Here is a 19,072-nt window from a genome sequence, read left to right as displayed (position 1 = left end):
AAAGAAAGAAAGAAACTTAAAGACAGCAGGAAAGTTTTATATTTTCTACGGGACGGTGATTGTCTTTGTCCAACAAGTAAATAAAGGTTCTAGAAAAAAAATACGTTCAAACTGTAAGGTGATTGGCTGTTACATACGCCAGGCAAATGTCCCTTTCCGCTCTCCTCCGTTGCTAAGTAACAGCTCCTATGCTCTCCGTGCTTCGCCAAGCAGAAGCTAGCTAAATGCTACGACCCAGATTATGGGAAAACCCGAAGCCACAAGTAGTGTCTGTTTGATGAGAGTGCAGATTTGAAGCAATGACTGCTATAAAAGACGGAGAGTACACGGCTACGATCTACAAACTGGTGAGAATACGCCAATTAGTTAGGGTTCTTAGCTTGTTGAGCTAACAGCTACACAGCGTGAACCAAACTCCATTCACAAATCGTTTATTTTAGTGTTTCATTCTTAATGAAGTACTTATCCAAGACGAATTATATTTTTCTGGAATTGAGATGCACTTTCCGTAAATTCGGCTTAAGTTTAAACTTATAATAAACAGAGAAAATGTAAACTGCAGTGTTTGTAGGTTTGTACCGGTGGTTAATCTTTGAAGTTCTTATCGCTCCCGTCCTTGTAGTTTACTACAAGTGATTGGATAAAGAGAGCGAGTGTTAATCAGTCTACATACTCAAGCTTTTCCCAATAAATATGTGTCTGCGTTGTAGATTAAAGATGGTCAGTATGTGGATGCCATTCACATCCTGAACGGCCAGCTCCAAAAACACACCAAGGTAAGTCTGCCAATCTTCAAGGGGGGAAAGGAGATATGCAACCCGCGATATAAGACTTAAAGAAACAGTAATCCTCTCTCTCTTCCTGTCTCTACTCAACAGTGCACACAGAGAGCTCTGAAACATTACAACTTGATTTTCTTGTTTGTTTGTTACATGGGCTTTTTTTGGTGTGGAAAGCTATTACATACATGTTTGTCCAAATACAGCAATTAATGGGGCTCATTTTCAAGACTTCATCATTGGATCCATAAGATTAATTTTATTATAGTGTCTTGTCATTGATCTGAATTGCTTCACTGTTACTGTGATGAAACTATATTACTTTGGGTAGTAAATTATTCGCTCCCTCATCTGAGTCACTCATTTTTTCCCTTCTAATTTGCTCTGCTCTCAGTACGTTTCTTTCATTATGACTGAAATAAACTGGCTACATCTTTCTTTTTAAATTAGCACATTGTAAGTGCATTTTTGCATATTGCACCTCAGTAAATCTGGCACACTTTCAGTTGTAGGGATTACTGCACTGCTGCAAGACATTGTTTTCAGCTTTGTAAAGTGTAAAGTAAAGTGTGCGTGTTAGTCCCCATGGGGAAATAGTTCCTCTGCATTTAACCCATTCACCCAGTGAAGCAGTGGGCAGCCACCAATGCAGCGCCCGGGGAGCAGTGTGTAGGGACGGTACCTTGCTCAGGGGTACCTCAGGGTAGCCGTTCAGTGGAGTCGAACCCCCGACCTTCCGATCATGGGGCCACTACTCTACCTACTGAACTATCCCTGCAGTTTTGTTCTTTCTTAATTTTTATTTATTGAGATCTTAAAAAGGAAACGGTTTTTAAAATACAGAAAAGAACATCTTAAAATGCAGCAGGAACCCTGGTGGGCTGAAGATGTCTGCATTTTGTGCTCAGACATCCTCAGGTGAGCTGTGTGTTTTTCTCTACAGATGTGCCTCAGCTGGTCACTCTCTCCTCCTTTCACCTGTGTCTCAGTCCAGGGCGGCGCTGTCTCTGCTTGGTTTCTGCTACTATCACATCCAGGACTTCACCAACGCCGCCGAGTGCTACGAGCAGCTCACGCAGCTGCACCCGGAGGTGGAGGAGTACAAAGTGTACTACGCCCAGTCCCTGTACAAAGCTGGTGCTTATCCCGAGGCCACCAAGGCTTCATTTGCACTCGACAACCCCAGCAGCCAAACCAAGGTACAACACACACACACACTGAGCCCAGCTGTGTGTGCATGTGTGTGTCATTTAAATAAATAAACGAAGAGCTGGAAGTGTTGTGGTCCAGGTGTTTCATCATTGCATCAAATTTGTCAGTTTATGAACAATTCCACTTTATTTGTACAGAATTGTTTTAACACCATCTGTTAGATGATCTCCATCACGAGGAACATTTGTTCACCAGACGTGTTCTAGCGAATGCATATGGCCCATAAATGCACAATAAATGAACAAAGGCAAACAAAAATGTTTGTAATTCAGCAACAAGGGCCACACTTTTTATCAAAGTTACAAGAAGGCAGCCTGTGCATCAGAGTCAACCCTCTGAACCCCCAAACCAGAAAAAGTGTCTGGTTTTACAAAAAAAATCACAAAAATAACACCATCCATCAAAACCAGAAGGTGTAAAAACAGATGCAACAAGAAGCACTCAGAGCACACAAACCTGCGTCAAGGCAGCTCACTCTCTGGGTGATATTTACTCTGAAGATACATTTTGTATTCTTTGTTCTTTTAAATCTACTTTAAGAACTTAAAGACTTTAGGAAGTTTGTAGTGCAGTAAAAACTAGATACAGGTATCATGAAAGACGTTTATTTTGATTACACTAAAGGACTCGGCAATGAATTATAGGTACAGATTTGTAAGTACCTGAAATTAATTACTTGATCTTATTGTGTAATATTACTACAGTAATATAACTCTGTGTTCCTAACAGCTCATTCTCTTTCTCCTGACAATACTTTATTTAAAGATATATCGCATTTGGGGTCAATTTGAAAGAAACGCAGATGTGAAATGTAAAAGTGAGGTCAGAGTAGCTGTGTCATGATATTTGGATGCAAACTCTAATGTGATATTTAGAATCCCCGTACACCAGAATCACTTCCTAACTGTTACCAATACAAACAAAGGAAGTAGAATTTTAAGCATAATTCTGCACATAAAAGAGATTTGACAAGTTTGACCATGAAAATGAGGTCAGAGGTCCAAAGTAACGTGATATTTAGAATCCTCACAAATGTCTTGCTGTTGTCAGTATGAACAATGGCAATGAGAAACATGGAAGAACTTTGACTTTCGGATCAAACTTTTAACCTTGAAGAAAAGGTCAGAGGTCAGATGTGATATTATGTTTATAATGATATTAGACCAATAAATCATGAAGTTGACCTTGACAACCTCAGTGGGTGTAAGCCAAATTTTAATGGATTGTTAACATGACTCCACTTTACACCCCTACAAAGTTTTATTAGAATTTATTCAAAAGCTGTCGTGTTTACAGACGCATGCAAATGCTACCAAAAACATTACCTCCTTGGCTATTCCGTCATCGATTTTTAGCTTTCCAAAGGTCTAATTCAGGGAAAATTGAGTATAATGACATCTAATTAAATCAAATTCAAAGTTTGGTCTAAAGAGATAGTTAGCATGCTCCCTCCATCTTCCTCCAGGAGATATTTGAAGCGTCAGTGATAAAGCAGGTTCTGAAAATCACCAAAGATATAAATCACAAGAGTCGATGCCCTGATTGTACCTTCAGTGGCTCTAATACGCTGTTGAAAAGGTGCAGGGTAACAACTTGTAAGTTAATCAGTGCAAATTTTCTTTAGCACCATTATAAATCATTGAATGATAATAAGTCAAGCTACGAGTGTGTGTTTGTGTGTATGAATTTAAAACAGCATCATAAACGCTGTTTTATGTGGCGCGTCTCTCTGACTTGTCCAAGACAAACTTCTGCCAAGGCAGAGAATGAAGGCTAATCTATAATCTATGCCTAATAATGTGGCATTTTATGAAAATTAATTTAATCAGCGTGTCACTTTTAAAGCAAAAATACATCGTTTTCGCTAAACAGTCCCGAGAAGCTAAGACTGAGTCGGCTAGGAGCCATAGTCACGTAACGACAATTTAGCCATTTGCTGGGGCTGAATCTATATTTTTATTCGCACACATACTCCCAAATATATTTTACAGACACAGAAATTTCAAGTTTAAATTTGTAAATTTGCAAGAAAAAATCTCCTGATCTCCTATTTATAAAAAACTAAAACCTACAAGAAAAAAATGGAAACATTGATGATGAAAGCTGGTGACAAATTTTCATACATTTAACTGTAACTGGGTTAGATTTCTCTTATAAATTTACAAATTTACAACAAAACCTTTTGCCGTCCTGTTATGTGAATTATTTTTATTCTGATGACCCACTCTATCCTCCCTTCCTTTGCCCGTGGACGGTTTGTGACATACCTTCAGTGGAGCTATTGCGCTGTTGTAAAAATTAGACCAGAGTAAAAGTATCATCTAGAAGCTTTCTGGGGTTCAGAGGGTTAAGCTTGTTTTGTCCTTGTGATAATATCAAGAAGAAAAGTTCAGAGGTTTTGGAGAAAAGGTCCAAATGTGGGAAAAGAAGCTCATAAAAATGGTTATGGATGACAGTTTGCATTACAGATTACACTTTGTACTGGCTCTTTTTTTTTGGCCCCATATTAAAATTAGCACTTGGCTGCTGTTGCCGTGTCCCTGTTTTACCTTCGGTTTATTGTCTCTCTCTGGCACAGATGGTCAAGCTGCAGGCCTGCATTAAATATTGTGAGGAAGATTATTCCGCTGCCAAGGTGAGGAGCTTTAACACGTCATCTGTTAACACACAATACCATTTCTGCTCAGTATAGCATCAGATTAATCCTTATTATGCACAGCCAGACACACCTTCATTAGCGTCACTTTCTGTTGTGTTTTTGTAGTCGCTGTTGGAGCAGCTGCCGCCGGACGACCCGGACTACGTCTACAATATGGGCTGTTTGCTTTACCAGGACGGCAAGTATGAGGAGGCCTGCAGGAAGTTCATGTCTGCCATGCAAGTGCTGGGATACGTGCCAGGTGATCAGTTAAAAACACACATTCAGTAAGCTGTTCTCTATGCACTGACCTGAAATCAAAAGACAATTTATTTACTGTCACTGGAGTGTTTCTGGAAACCCAAAAATATTCACCCGTAACAGCCAATAAGACGACGCTGTCTAACCGCTGGAAGGACGGTCCAGTAACATATCTTCATCTGCTCCATCTCTATAAAAAAGCAATGTTGACCCAAACAGCTCCTCCTGCAGAAATAATCTTGTCCTTCATTTCTTATAGTTGGTGGCGTTGGGAGAATCCACAGTCTGTGGGAGAATCCACAGTCTGTGGGAGAATATCAGCTGTCTCTGGGTTTTTTGTAATCAACTCCGCACTACTTTTTACAGTGGAAAGGGTTTATTTTTCAGGTTAACCGAAAATATTTGCAGATGAGATGAGTTTCTATTTCTGTTAAACAAAAAGAACCAGAACAAAAACTGGACATGACTTGAATTCATCATACATTTAAATAAAATTGATTAAGATAAAATGATTGTACACCTCTGGGTTTTTGTGTCATTTTTGTCTCTTATTTTCAGCGTTGTCCTACAACATCGCCCTGACTTATTACAGCCTGAAGAACCACAATCAGGCCCTCAAGTATATCGGAGAGATCATAGACCGTGGAATCAAGGAACATCCAGGTAAAAATAGCTGTGATTTTCTCCTCTTTTAGATATTTATTATTTTTAGATCATGTTTTTGTCATCAGCATGAGGGTTGTTTTTTTTCTGCGTACCAGAGCTGAGTGTCGGGATGACGACCGAAGGCATCGACATCCACAGCGTGGGAAACACGCTGGTCCTGCATCAGTCGGCCCTGATCGAAGCTTTTAACCTCAAAGCTGCAATCAATTACGAGCTGAAGAACTGTAAGAACCTCCATCTGTTTCCAACACGTCACTTAGAGAGGTAGTGAGGTGGCAGACGAGCCCGCGTAAAAAAACAGTATTGATGACAACTGTGGCTGTAAAGTGAACCACAGTCAGTATTCAGACACCAACCACACAAGAGCTGAGGAACATCACAAACCTATCCATGCTGTGGCCAATCATAGCTATCTAAATCCTCTGTGAAGACGCATGGGTGTGCTGAGAGCTGGTCTTTAGTTTGACTAACCTGACGTTAGCGGCTGTTTCTCACTGTTTACATTATAAAGGATGGATGTGGGTCCTGGGTCTGATAAGAAAAGCCATCGTAAAAGCTCCTTAAACCTTCCCCTCAACCACAGTAAACACTTTCCTGGTGGATTAATCGCTGGTTTTAGGTCACAGTGAGGAGAACAACAAGCCGACGTTAGCTAGCTATCACAAAGTTTTGCTCAGTCACATAGATATCAGTCCGCAGGCGGTTAAAGTTAATAATAACTGTAGTAAATAATGAATAAATGATTAAAGTCTTGAACCATCCCTCATTACTTTATATTTTGATTCAAATGAGCCAGACTTGTATTTTTTAAGTCCTCTTGAACAATAGTTCTCCAGCTTTCTGAAGGTCTTTCAAAGTTCTTATTTGGACAAGAAACAAGAAATGCAGCAAAGATAAGTGTCTGATTGCCAATAGTTTGATTTACTGCCAATGCAGTAAAAGCATAAATGGATAGAAACCATCAGTCCTGGATTGGCCTCCCCAGAGCCCGAAACTCAACATTATTGATGCAGAGAATGAAACAAAGACGAGCTTTGAATGTCCTTCAAAAGCCCCGGAGAACCCTTCCTGAACACCAAGAGAAGAAAGAAACTAAAAATAAAAAAAAATTTGATATTTACCCTGTAGCCTAAAAATATTTTTGCATAGGCCGCAATTATCAAGAAGAAGCCTGTAAAACTGTTTACGCTCGTTGTGGTTTCACATGTGTAAAACCTCACCAGTGCAGAAAAAACAGCGTCTGCGACAAGAAACAAATCCAGAAGTTTCCACTGAGGTGAGTCTGGTGGCCAGGGCTCCTTAATGTTTTAGACCTTAAGAAATTTTGTGAAAGACGCAACATGCCATGGTCATTTATTCATCAAAAAATACTCTGCAAAGCAATGAATAAATGACCATGGACACAACAACTGCACACCAGATTCTCCTATTCAGAGCATCTGTAATAACATTAACAAAGTGCAGTTTCAGTCTGTCTGTTAAGCATCAGGTACTACTTTAAGCAAGCTAAAGCAAAACGTATGCATGTGATTAAACACACTGAAAAAGCCTTTGAAGGAGCTTGTACACTTTTACATTCAATGCAAAAAGTGAGCGTTTAACTTTGTTTGCCAAAAAGGTTAGAACCAAGGGACTCGAACCTTGAACCTGTCAGTGTTGATGACCTGGGTCTTTTTCAGTCCTTTGAATTTTTAACTGATGTATGTGTTGGGACTGTGTTTTCTTACTTGACTGCAGGCTCAGTGCTTGTGTCCTAAACCAGGTCACAGCCGTAAACTTTTCCCTGTTCATAAGAGGAACAGAAACCGATAGAAAGAGATGAAAATCGGCTGCAAGAGAACTTGCAAAGCTTCCTTTAATCTTCAAAAGCAGGGTTGTAGTCCTTTCTTTCTCCACCCTCTGACACATTATCAGACCAAAGCTTTAAAGAACAGTGATCAGAGGACGACATGCAGGAAGGAAGCCCACATCAAACGGCCGGCTCTGTCAGACGGACGGAGAGTCGCGTCACCTGCTGCATGAAACGGATGGAAAGATGTGCTGAACCCAGCCTGCAGGGATGAGCTCAGAAACGTTTTTAGGGGACATCCCGAGCACGTTTTGGCTATATTGGACATTTCTTATTAACCTCATCAACACCACTGGTGCTGATTTGATCTCAGGCTTCTGCTGTCTGCGTGTTGAAGTGTGTTTCAGGAAGATATGAACCCCAAATAAGAGCCACCAGGTCACCGGAAAACCACTGTGAGAGAGGGTTAGGGTTAGTCTAAACACTCCTAGTTTCAGAAACTAGACGTTACTTGTCAGCCTTACAGGTTTTTGTTAAAAGATTTCCAGCTGGGAGTGCCAAACAGGAGAAAATCCTTTTAAAGGGGTAGGTAGAACCTAACAATAAGCCCAGAGGACCAGTGGGATACTTTTAGTCCAATAAGAAGTGATCAGAACTTTGTTTTCCAGAAAAACCTTTTGTAGAAAAACTGTAAATGCTTTGTGGCATGTGTTACAGTTTTGATTTTATTAGATATTGAGCGTTAAATGACAGGTAGGTAGGGAGAGAGAGTGAGGATGAAAATCAGCTTTGCTCATGTTTGAGGAATTGACTCAGTACATCTGAAAACAGTTCCACGGGGCGCCTGCAGATGATGATTATCGATTTTCCTTATGAGGTTTTCAAGACTCTGCGCTGTTTAAGTTTCCCAGGTTCATAAAGTTCATCTCTCAAAGAGAAATTTCTCAGAAAAAAACCTCTATGTGCACTGAAACGACCTGATTTCTTCTCTGTTGTGTTCCATGTGGATTCCTGCAGTGAAAACAGCTCAGGAGGCTCTGACAGACATGCCCCCGAGATCAGATGAGGTAAGGACATGAAACTGTTTGCACAATCACGTTTGGAGGCCCCCATGAACACAAAATCATTACTGTTAGGGTGAAGACTTCAATCGAAAGGAAGGAAACGAATGACTCTGTGTTGTTATTCAGTAGTTGTCTGAATTAAGGCTGCCTGGGCTCGCTGAGCCTGACAGCCTGTAGATAACAGAGATTAATTCAAGATTAGAATGGAGACGTAGGTGTGAAGGCTTACATGGAGGTAATGATGGTATTTTTATCATCCTAACATGACTTATTTAAAATTAATGTACAGATGGGACACTGTCCTTGGTCCAGCCTGTCACTGCCTCTGAGTCATGGCTTATGAACAACTAGTGCCCCCTAGTGGAAATCCATGCAAAGTGCACTGAGTCAGAAATACTAGGAAGTGAAGTTTTACCTAAATTTTTTACAGGCTGAAATTAATGGGACCACAGCAGCAACACTCAAATGAAATGGATCCAGAGTGTAAAAAATACACTCTTATTCTAGTCATTTATATGATTTAAAGTGTTTGTTTTTTGTGAATTAAATAATCGGTAGAACAGAACGTAAACACCATCATTTTACTGTTTATCACTATAGACAACCACTCATTGGGCGGGGGGCTTTTTTCTCTAACCTGTGGCTCCTTGTCTCTTCTGTCCTCCTGACTGTGACCTGCAGCTCAGTCTCAGTGTGCCAGTTTAAAGGATGTCTCTGTTCCTAATATGACAAAGGGAGGATCAGGGTGCTCACCCTCCTTCGTCCCTCCCACGTGAGATGTGAGCAGAGGAGGTGAGGAGGAGATACGAAGAGAGAGGAGACGAGACAAACACCGTCTAACAGAATGAGCCATCCTCGACTCTGAGCATCATTTTAAATGATGTCAATTAAATATGATGTTTGACATCATCATAAACTGTTCTGTTGTAGCCACAGCAGTTTTTCATGATCTCAGGTGTAACGGTGCTCGTGACATTTTTATAGTCTCGGACACTTTTAATTAAATTCACCACGAGGAGCAAAGTGACCGTTTCCAGACCTGGTGTTTTTGCTCATACACAGAAACAGTGAAGGAGAAAAAGCTTCTTCATCTTTAGAAACTGAAACAAGAATTTAAACAGGCTGTTCAAAGAGTCCTTCTCCCTCCAGCTGTGCCTCTTTTATACACTAACAATAAAAAAGAACAAAATGAGCAACTGAAAACTCACAAACGATGAAAGTTTGTATTTCTGTTGAAGTCTGTACAACTAGTTTTATGTGGTTCATTATAAAAGCAATCAGCCCCGCTTCAATTCGAAAAAGTGCAGTTATTCTTGTACACTCAGTGCAGTATTATGTACTTCATCTCCTATATTATGTCTACTTTTACAGGAACTGGACCCAGTGACACTCCACAACCAGGCTCTGTTGAACATGGACACGAAGCCGTCGGAGGGCTTCGAGAAGCTGGCCTTCCTCCTGCAGCAGCCCTCCTTCCCCCCCGTCACCTTTGGAAACCTGCTGCTGCTCTACTGCAAACACGAGGTAAGCAGCAGTATTTTATCTGAAGGAGACCAACTACAGCAGCAAAGACTCCCACTGACCTGCTAAACGTCAGGTCAAAGATGCTTTTCTTGATTTTCTGTCATGTATCTCATGTTCCAGCGGTGGATGTTCATATTAAACATAAGCAAAGTGTCTGATAAAGTCAGTGTAGCGTATGTACAAGTACTCCCTGTGGGCCAGAAGCTCAGGCTGCTTCAAACACTCTAGTCTTGGCCCTGCGTGATGCCTGTGACGGTATATTTCCTTACTGTGATCATCACATGCAGCTGCTTTTATAACCCGGTGTTTCTGAGGGTCAGTCAGCAGGTTGTCTTAAACGGCACTAAAAACAGCTTGTGTTTCAGACAGATGATGAGCTAAGAGGCTCAGTAAAAAGTACATTTGAATAAAAGCAAAAATATGTGCATAGAAATTAGAACAATGGGATCCTGGTAATTGTTCCTGTTGCTGTAGCAAACCTGCTGAAGACTTTTATTCTGCTATAGAAACACATATGCAGACGACATAGTCATTGTAAGCCTCCTTCATGGTGAAGAGGATTCCCATGGGCCTGTTGTGGATGAGTTTGTTTCGTGGTGTGATCAGTCCTTCTTAATGATCAACACCTTGAAAACCAAGGACATGGTTATTGACTTCAGGAAGACATCCCCCCATCCTGCACTAACAGTGGTAAATGGTGCAGCCATTGAACTGGTGGACAGTTATTTGGGGGTTGTTCTTGATAAGGCTCTGTCCTTTGAGTCACATGTTGCTGCTACAGTGAAAAAGGTTCAACAAAGACTTTTTAAGGAGGTTGAGAGGTTTCAATGTTTCATCTGAAATGATTTTTTATAAAAGTTTTATTGAATCTGTTTTAACTTTCTGTATCATTGCTTGGTACGGTAATATGTCCCTGAATAATAAGACCAGACTTAACAGATCATCCTCTCTTTAATGATTTTCAACTGCTTCCATCAGGTCGTCGTTATAGAGTGCCTGCAGTGAAGACAGAGACATAGATTGTCTTTTGTACCTGCTGCTATTATCATAGTTAATAACACTAAACCATAAGTGTTGTTGCCATTGCACACTGCACTTTTTTGATGAAAAATCTAGGTTGTTTTCTCAGGCTTATATTATATTATATTATATTATATTATATTATATTATATTGGAGTGTGTATGTGATGTGTTGGTTGTCTGTTTGTTTGTACGGACATACTGCAAATCAATTTCCCGTTAGGGACAATAAAGTTACCAATAACCAATAACATCAATATGAAACGTGCTGTATTCAGCGCTATTTGGACTATCAGACAGGCTTTTGCTGTGATCCAGCAAACACTGTGGGAAATAATTTGTCCCACTCCACCGTGGCTTTAAAGGCTCGTAACAGCTCAGATTAGTTCAGGTAATTAGGTAACTGAAACAAGCAGTTTTAGCTCACAAAGGTTCAGAAAAAAAACATTTTAAAAAACATCCACGTGGCCAAACAACGCAGGAATCTCAGAAACACAAAGGAGCACGAGGAGGGAAGCCAGGTGGAATAACCAAAAACTGAGAAGAAGAAGACACAGCTGAAATTTATCAGGGTGTGGCAGAAAATTACAGAGGCGACAGGAAGTAGCTGCTGCAGATTACCAAAATAAGACAGAAGAAAAAACAAAGATAAAGAAAAGTAGACACTGAACCATAAAAGACACAAAAATAAATCTCACAAGAAATTAATCAAGAAAACATCTTTCACAAAAGCATCTGCCACCGTGCCAGTTTAAATAAGACAGATAAAGAATTTCTGACTTTAAGCATCAATATTCAGATCTACTGCTCCAAAAACACAGTTTTACAATTAATTTCTATGTTTTTTCTTTATTTTTCCTCAGTAAATTAAAAATTTCCATACAGTTAGTTTTAATTGGCAGCCCTATAAACGCTGAACAGCTCCTCTCCCTGACAGCGCTCACGCTGACCTCATTATTCAGAGATTTATCGCCGTTCTCCATAAACACCACGACGCCTCTCTGTAGCATGTCAGCAGTTTCCACCAGTGAGCATCCACGCAGGGAGTAACACTGTTTGCAAAGGGATTTGGACTCATGTGGTGTGAGTTCCAGTGGAAAGAGCTGAAAACAAAGAGCTGCAAGTCTTTCATTAAGATGGCATTAACTTCTCTGCTGGACTTCTCACAGTACTTTGACCTGGCAGCTGATGTCCTGGCAGAAAACGCACATCTCACCTACAAGTTCCTCTCCCCGGTGAGTAACGAGCATCCTCAAGAGACCAGCCAGTTGATTTTATTCTAATTAGCACATCTGGTGTAGTGTCGTCTGCACAAATATGACTAGTAATAACAAAAACAGTCATCTGTTTCTTTTTCTTTTTCAGTACATGTACGAGTTTCTTGATGCTTTGTTGACCTGCCAGACGGCACCAGAGGAGGTACGGTACAAAACACCTGACACCTTATTAACAATAGGAAGCTATTTTTAATGATCTGTATAAAATCAACCAAATGTCCACATGATATGAAAGTTTCACGGCCGAAAAATATATTTAAGCTCTGTTTAAACTGTTCTCATTGAAATGTCGACTTCCAGCTTGGACTTGGATTCATGTGCAAGATTTTTCTGAGTCTCTTTGTAATGACTGTAAATGAAACAGATCATTTTAGTGAAGTGGTTGAAATGAGAATTAGTACCTTTACACCTGAGCTGGAAAACAAAGAGAGTGCAGACTCCAGGACGGGGAAGGAGTTTCAGTTATGTGAGGGTGTTCACAAGTGAGACGAGACTGACAGATGGACCAATGAGGACGTTGTAGCGGTCCGTTGTGGTAAAGAGGAACTCTTTATGGCTCAGTCTACGTTCCCTCACCACGAGCTCTGCGTTTTGACTGAAAGCAGCATTGAAGACACATCCGCTTCCTCTGAGGGGTTTCTCGACTCAGCCATAGATTGGATGAGGATCTCAGTCATTCAGTTGAGCTGCTGCTCCACATCGAAAGGAGTCAGTCAAGGTGATTCAGGCCTCTGAATAGGATGACTCCTGGACCCTCTCTAGGTGCTTCAGGGATATCTAACTGGGAGGAGACCCCAGAGCAGAACCAGGACACTCTAGAGAGGTTTTGTAATTTGGCTTGCTTAGGAACACTTAACCAGCCTCCTAGAAGAACTGGAGGAGATGGCTGGGAGGGGGGGGGTCTTAACACCTATGCTTAGACTGCTGCTGCCACAATCCAGACCTGGACAATCGGCAGAGAGTGTATAGAAGGATGAAATTACAAAATAGTACTCGTTATTGGAGTGCTAGAAACATGAACCATAGTACGTTAACCTGCTGAGCTAACCAGTCAACACTGTGAATGAAACACAACTAATGCTGTGGATGACAGTCGGCTGGAAAAGACCAGTATGATGGTTCAGCATCAGATTTGTTTTTGTGTCTTTAGTATCCGTCATGTTTCATTACCTGCGTTCTTTTTTCAGGCTTTCAGGAAGTTTGAAGAGATGAACGGAAAACTGGCGGAACAGCTACGCAAACTATCAAAGCAGGTTGTTTACCTCACGCTGCTCTTTCTGTCTTACTGCACACAGCATTTTCACACTGCCTGTATTTTATTTTGTGGGGTTATATATCAGACATGCTTTTGTTATAGGAGTGGCGTTGTGGGTTAACTCAGAACTATAAAACGTGGTTTGGAGGCTGGTTGCAAAGGGGCTTGCAGTTGAACTTGCCGATTTCTTGCAGGACAGGATTGAATACAAATAAAATGTCTGTGTGAATCACTCATCTTCTTCAAGCTGCAGGAAACCAGGCTGACTCGAGATGAGGAACTGCTGAAGAAAGCCGTGCAGGACTTCGAACTGATGCAGGAAAAGTGAGGACACGCAAACATAAACACACTAAGCCGTGTTTTCATTTCCTCAATGGAAACAAAGCAAATTCAGTAACAGAGGATTACTTTCTGATTGGCCGCATCTCTTCACAGGTACATCGTTGTCCTCATGGCTCAGGCTAAGATCTACTGGAACCGCGAGAACTTCCAGATGGTGGAGAAGATTTTTCGCAAGTCGGTGGAGTACTGCAACGATAACGACACCTGGAAGCTGAACGTGGCTCACGTGCTCTTCATGCAGAACAAGTACAAGGAGGCTATCGGCTTCTACGAGCCCATCGTCAAGAAGCACTACGACAACGTGAGTGCTCAGGGCGGATGATTACCCGCCTGTTCAACTGTGGGCACCAAATGATGACAGTGTGACGTCAGCTGTAAAAGCTGACAGTGTGCCTTTTTGTCCAGGTGGAGCAGTGTAACATACAAGAGTGTCCCTGCAAGTGCAAACCATCGGTAAACAAAAAACAGACCAAACACCTGTTTCTCTGCCTCTGCAGTTTCTATCTGTGCATGAATCCGCTGTTTAGTGTGATGGTTTGCAGTGTTGTTTCTGATGTTGTACAACTTCAGACAGTCACATGGCTGAAGGTCTGGAGTGTTTAACAGAGCGCACTAACACTGGACAACAAAGAGGTGGTTTTTAACCTGTTCAATTCAAACTCTGGTTCGTTTTGGTTTGTGCAGGTGTGAACGCAGTAATTGCACCAGTGTTGAACAAAGAGCATTTTTTTATGGTGTGAATGTGATCCATCCTCGATCTGAGCCAAAGCCAGCTGTACGTTGTAGGTTTTAGCTAAAATATTCTCCATGCTCTGTGCGGTAGTGCAGAACCTTCTTCCTGTATTTACTTTTGTTTCTCTCACCTCAGACACACCTGGCCAATCAGTAGACTGAACATTCTCATGTGGTTTGTAGTGACACAAGAAAAGAAATCAAACCCTGAGAAAAAGCTACAAGTTTACCAACCCAGAGTAAACAGACTATAGCTGTGAAAACACCTGCAGGTTTCTTATATGTTCCAGTTCAGATTTAACCTCACATCAGTGGGATAATTTAAAGGTTCTGCTGCTGACTGAAAAGATTTCCTGTGAAATCATTGGTCAAGCCTCTGATCCATGTTGGTGTTTGCTTCTGTAGATCCTGAACGTGAGCGCAGTGGTCTTAGCCAACCTGTGCGTGTCCTACATCATGACGAGCCAAAACGAAGAGGTAACGTACAGACACGGTCACTGTCAGCCCAAAGGTGTTTCTATATAGTTTGTATCCAGAAGAACATGTTTATAACACACATGAAAGTAATGAAACTCATGCAAAGCACTGCTTTAAAAAACAGAGACACACCAGATGAGACAAAAGAAGTCAACGAAATAAATCAATTATCCTATTCCAGTTTAATATATATCAATGTAGAGAAAAAAGATGAAGCAGCATTTATATCCTGATAGAAGATTGGATTAATGTCCACTGGGATGTCCTCCTAAAGAGACAGGGAGCACAGAGGATATCTGTTCAGACTCATGCACACATATGGTTATTGTACTCATTCTCTGCGATGGCCACTGTCACTGTTGATTCTTTGTTATACAGTAAAGCCACAGCGGGCACTACTTTATCTCCACACTGACGGTGACGGAATTAACAAAAAGCCGGGCATGGAAACATGTTGAAATCCAGCAGTGCTGTTAGACTGCCTGAAAGTTCAGACAGCTAGCTCCAGCCTTTCCCCGCTGGGAGTCTGATCAGGTCCCTGTGTGATACTTTCATCCAAACTCGAGCTCCACTGTCCAGGATGGATGATTTTTTGGGGGGAGCCTTTGTTGTGTCTGAGAGTAGAAAGGAAAGGTGTGAGAGAGCAGCAAAGCCCAGAATCGAGCCTCTGCAATAACAGGACAGCATAACTTCTCTGACTGATGATCTCTGCGTGTCATCCCGGTTTAACAGGCTGAAGAGCTGATGAGGAAGATCGAGAAAGAAGAGGAGCAGATCTCCTACGACGACCCCGACAAAAAGGTCTTTCACCTCTGCATCGTCAACCTGGTCATCGGGTGAGTCCCACACAGGAAGAGCTTTATGGGGACAGTCAGCAGCTATTTACTGTATTCTTCAGTTGTAATGAAAGGGAGTTACTATGCAATCAGAAATCAGTCCTAAGTATTTTATTTTGTATCATTTCTGATGTGAAGGTTAGAGAGGAAGAACAAAAACGTCCTGCTTTCATCAGTAAGATCATCTCTGTGAAACCTTCTTTGCACACTTGTGTTTTGTCTTTCAGGACGCTGTACTGTGCAAAGGGAAACTACGACTTTGGCATCTCCCGTGTCATCAAGAGCCTGGAGCCTTACAACAAGAAGGTCAGCCATTTTTCCACCAATTGTATCAGTCAGATACAAAAGATCACAGAGACCTTCGGGTCACCGAGGCTGACCACAACGTCGTCTCCTACTGCCCAGTTTAATGCCCCTGATGTTTGACTGGCTCCCAGTGCCTACAGCTAAGAAAAGAAAATCAAGCAGGTCACCCTGGAGATCCTCAAACTGTGAACAACACTCAGAAGATTTTGATTCCAGTACTTTTGTAATCACGATGATGATTCAACCGGGCGATCAGCTTTAGTGAGAGAAGAGGTGCCGACTGTGCTTCCACTCAGGAACACTTCAAGTCTCCCTCCGCAGTCCTGCTTCTTGGACTGCAGCTGATTGGCCATCTGTTGGGAGAGTGAGCCTCCAATCAGAGCCTGGTGTTGGTGTAAGTGGTGTAAGGGCCGGGGCTAAATGCTTAGCACCGACTGAACTGAGTAAATCAGTGCTGGATGGCATCGTTCTTACAGATGGATGAAAAAAATGAAAACTCAAATCTTGTTTCTTTAATTTGAAGATTTTTCCTTTTCCCACACAAAAACGAGCAGGGCTCGTACAGACCACACACTTCTGTGTCATTTAACACTGGAAGGACACACAGCATAACAATGCAAGCCTTTAATGGCTGTGATGGAAAAACACAGCCACAGTGAGGATGCTTGGTGGCCCAGGCCCAAACCAGCCCCACCAGCTGCAGGAGCAGCAGGAGGCACAGGAACAAACAAGCTTCATGGAGTGTTCTTTAATATGCTTAACACCCAGACAGTCTTCTTCACTTCCATGTCCACGTTCATGCTTATAGATTAGAGACTCATGCATGTAGTTTTAGATTAAGACTTAAAAAGAGAACCATGCACATGGACAGTTTTATCAAAAGCAGTCTGAACATTTCATCCTTCACGGTTTAGTTTTATTCATAAATCTGCAGTTTCTGTGCAATCTGACTCCACTTACAGCTCGTTGTACAGTCTGATGAAATCTAATCATGCTTTAGCTTAATTTAATATTAAATGCAGGTAATCCCACTTGCAGTGTTCGGACTTTGTGTCCAAGGATTAAAAAATATCTGAACAACAAATACAGTCCTGCAGGAGCACCTTCTCCAAGGCCGAGCTGCTCTTTTTGGGAACCTTTTGATCCCGTTTGGTCACAACATCAGCGGAGTCCAGCTGCAGCTGAGTCCACTAAAATCCAGCTGAGAACACACACCATCATCCTGAGCCTGTCATCCCCTCCAACAATCACCATCCAGTCGCATCCACAGTGAAAGCAGCGAGCACGACAGGAATGTGAAACCTGGCGAGATGCACGCCCATCACACAAGCTTCTCGTCTCTGGTTACTTCAGATCATTTTATACAGGAAACCGTCCTGCGTGGTTAAACTGTCACGACGACAGCTTACAATGTTCACAAAACAAATCCTGCTGGCAGGCGCTGAGGCGTTCAGTCTGGTTATATGTTGTTAATCTGTTCTGTTTGTGTGTAGCTGGGGACGGACACATGGTTCTACGCCAAGCGCTGTTTCCTGTCCCTGCTGGAGAACATGTCCAAACACATGGTCATGCTGAGGGACACCGTGGTACAGGAGTGCATTCAGTTCCTGGAGCACTGCGAGGGTGAGCAGCCGTCACAAACACGCCTGCAGAAATATCTCGAGAACACACCGGTGTGACGACACGATTAATGGGATTACTCTGTTTCTTCAGATTAAAATGTTCGTGTACGGGTCCCAGTTTTTAGTGATTGTTAACGTTTTGGTGATAGTGTAGTATCTTTAGTCTCTTCACACAGTTGGAAACCGCTGTAAGAGACACTGACCACAGCTTCAGTCCCCTTCAGCTCTGAGAAACCAACATGGTGGCAACTTAAACAGCTAATGTTGATGCTTAGAGTTATGATAAGTCCAGAAGTCAGAAACCAGTGAACACTGACGTGTGTTCGATTCAGCCACCTGCTGATATGAGCCTCTGAAGCTCATCCAAACACACTTTTTGAAGTTTTGTCCAGTGAATTATCAGGAAACCTATCAAACATTCAGGGTGTTACTGCCTGTTTCTGGTCCTCTGCGTCACAGATATTTAACTGCACATTATTCAAACTGTGATCGATCCATCACAGTCACGCTGGGACTTTAGGTTGTTTAGCTGGAGTGTAAAATTGTTTGCAGTGTTTCCATTTTAAATGTTCTTGCTGATGCCTCCTGTACTGCGGTAAAAAGTCATTTTGTACTCCGAATGCTCTGACCGACTGTTTTCTTTGCTTTCCTGCAGTTTATGGGAAGGAGGTGCCGGCCATCATCGAGCAGCCTCTGGAGGAGGTCCGCATTCACATCGGCAAGAACACCGTCACCTACGAGGCTCGGCTTCTCAAGGCCCTGTTCTACGAGGTGATTGGCTGGAACAAGTGACATCACAAAGGTGTTACCGGCTGAGTTAGGACAGTTTAATAAGTTCCACAGAAACTCGGTTTAAAGACGGTCAGCACACAGTGACGTGTTTCTGTGGAGCTTTCGTCCGGCTTCTCTGCGCTGGGACACTTCTGGCTGAAGGACGTGATCTCAGTGAGCAGATCTGATATAATCACATTGCTGCATTTATCATCACTATGAACACAACGGTTTGTAGAACAGACTTTAGTTTTATTGGTTATGTTTATTTCACTAACATAAACATACATGATGATAGTAATGTAAGTTTATCTCCATGCATTCGGTTCATGCAGATCCTCTGCAGCCGCTGCTCCCGACTCTGTTTGTCGATTAAATACGTGTGAAAAACAATACGATTTAAAGTAAATAAAGATATTTTTAGAACTTAACTCAAGGTTTTCACCAGGAAAACAACCTGGGTGGATTCTGATGTTTTTTTCAAAGTAAATGTAAATATGT

At 41.9% G+C, this 19,072-nt stretch overlaps 1 protein-coding gene across 2 annotated transcripts; it reads left to right on the top strand.

Annotated features, from left to right (window-relative positions):
* Nucleotides 1-153: 153 nt before the first annotated feature.
* ift70 (intraflagellar transport 70) lies at nt 154-19,002 on the top strand. Of its 2 annotated transcripts, XM_082530688.1 has the most exons (20): nt 154-347; nt 711-776; nt 1,769-1,978; nt 4,570-4,626; nt 4,756-4,891; nt 5,449-5,553; nt 5,652-5,780; nt 8,363-8,412; nt 9,781-9,933; nt 12,123-12,188; nt 12,319-12,372; nt 13,418-13,483; nt 13,733-13,809; nt 13,921-14,128; nt 14,233-14,280; nt 14,965-15,036; nt 15,769-15,872; nt 16,100-16,178; nt 17,672-17,801; nt 18,456-19,002. In XM_082530688.1, exons 1-20 carry the CDS (start codon nt 300-302, stop codon nt 18,590-18,592), a joined length of 1,995 nt encoding a protein of 664 aa, XP_082386814.1. In that variant the 5' UTR covers nt 154-299; the 3' UTR covers nt 18,593-19,002. The 2 variants fall into 2 exon arrangements, with proteins under 2 accessions (XP_082386814.1, XP_082386815.1); XM_082530689.1 differs by lacking the exon at nt 14,233-14,280.
* Nucleotides 19,003-19,072: the final 70 nt, after the last annotated feature.

This window comes from Aulonocara stuartgranti (assembly GCF_965226115.1).
Source record: "Aulonocara stuartgranti genome assembly, chromosome: 4".
NCBI lineage: Eukaryota > Metazoa > Chordata > Actinopteri > Cichliformes > Cichlidae > Aulonocara > Aulonocara stuartgranti.
This window is presented reverse-complemented; position numbering and strand designations above follow the sequence as displayed.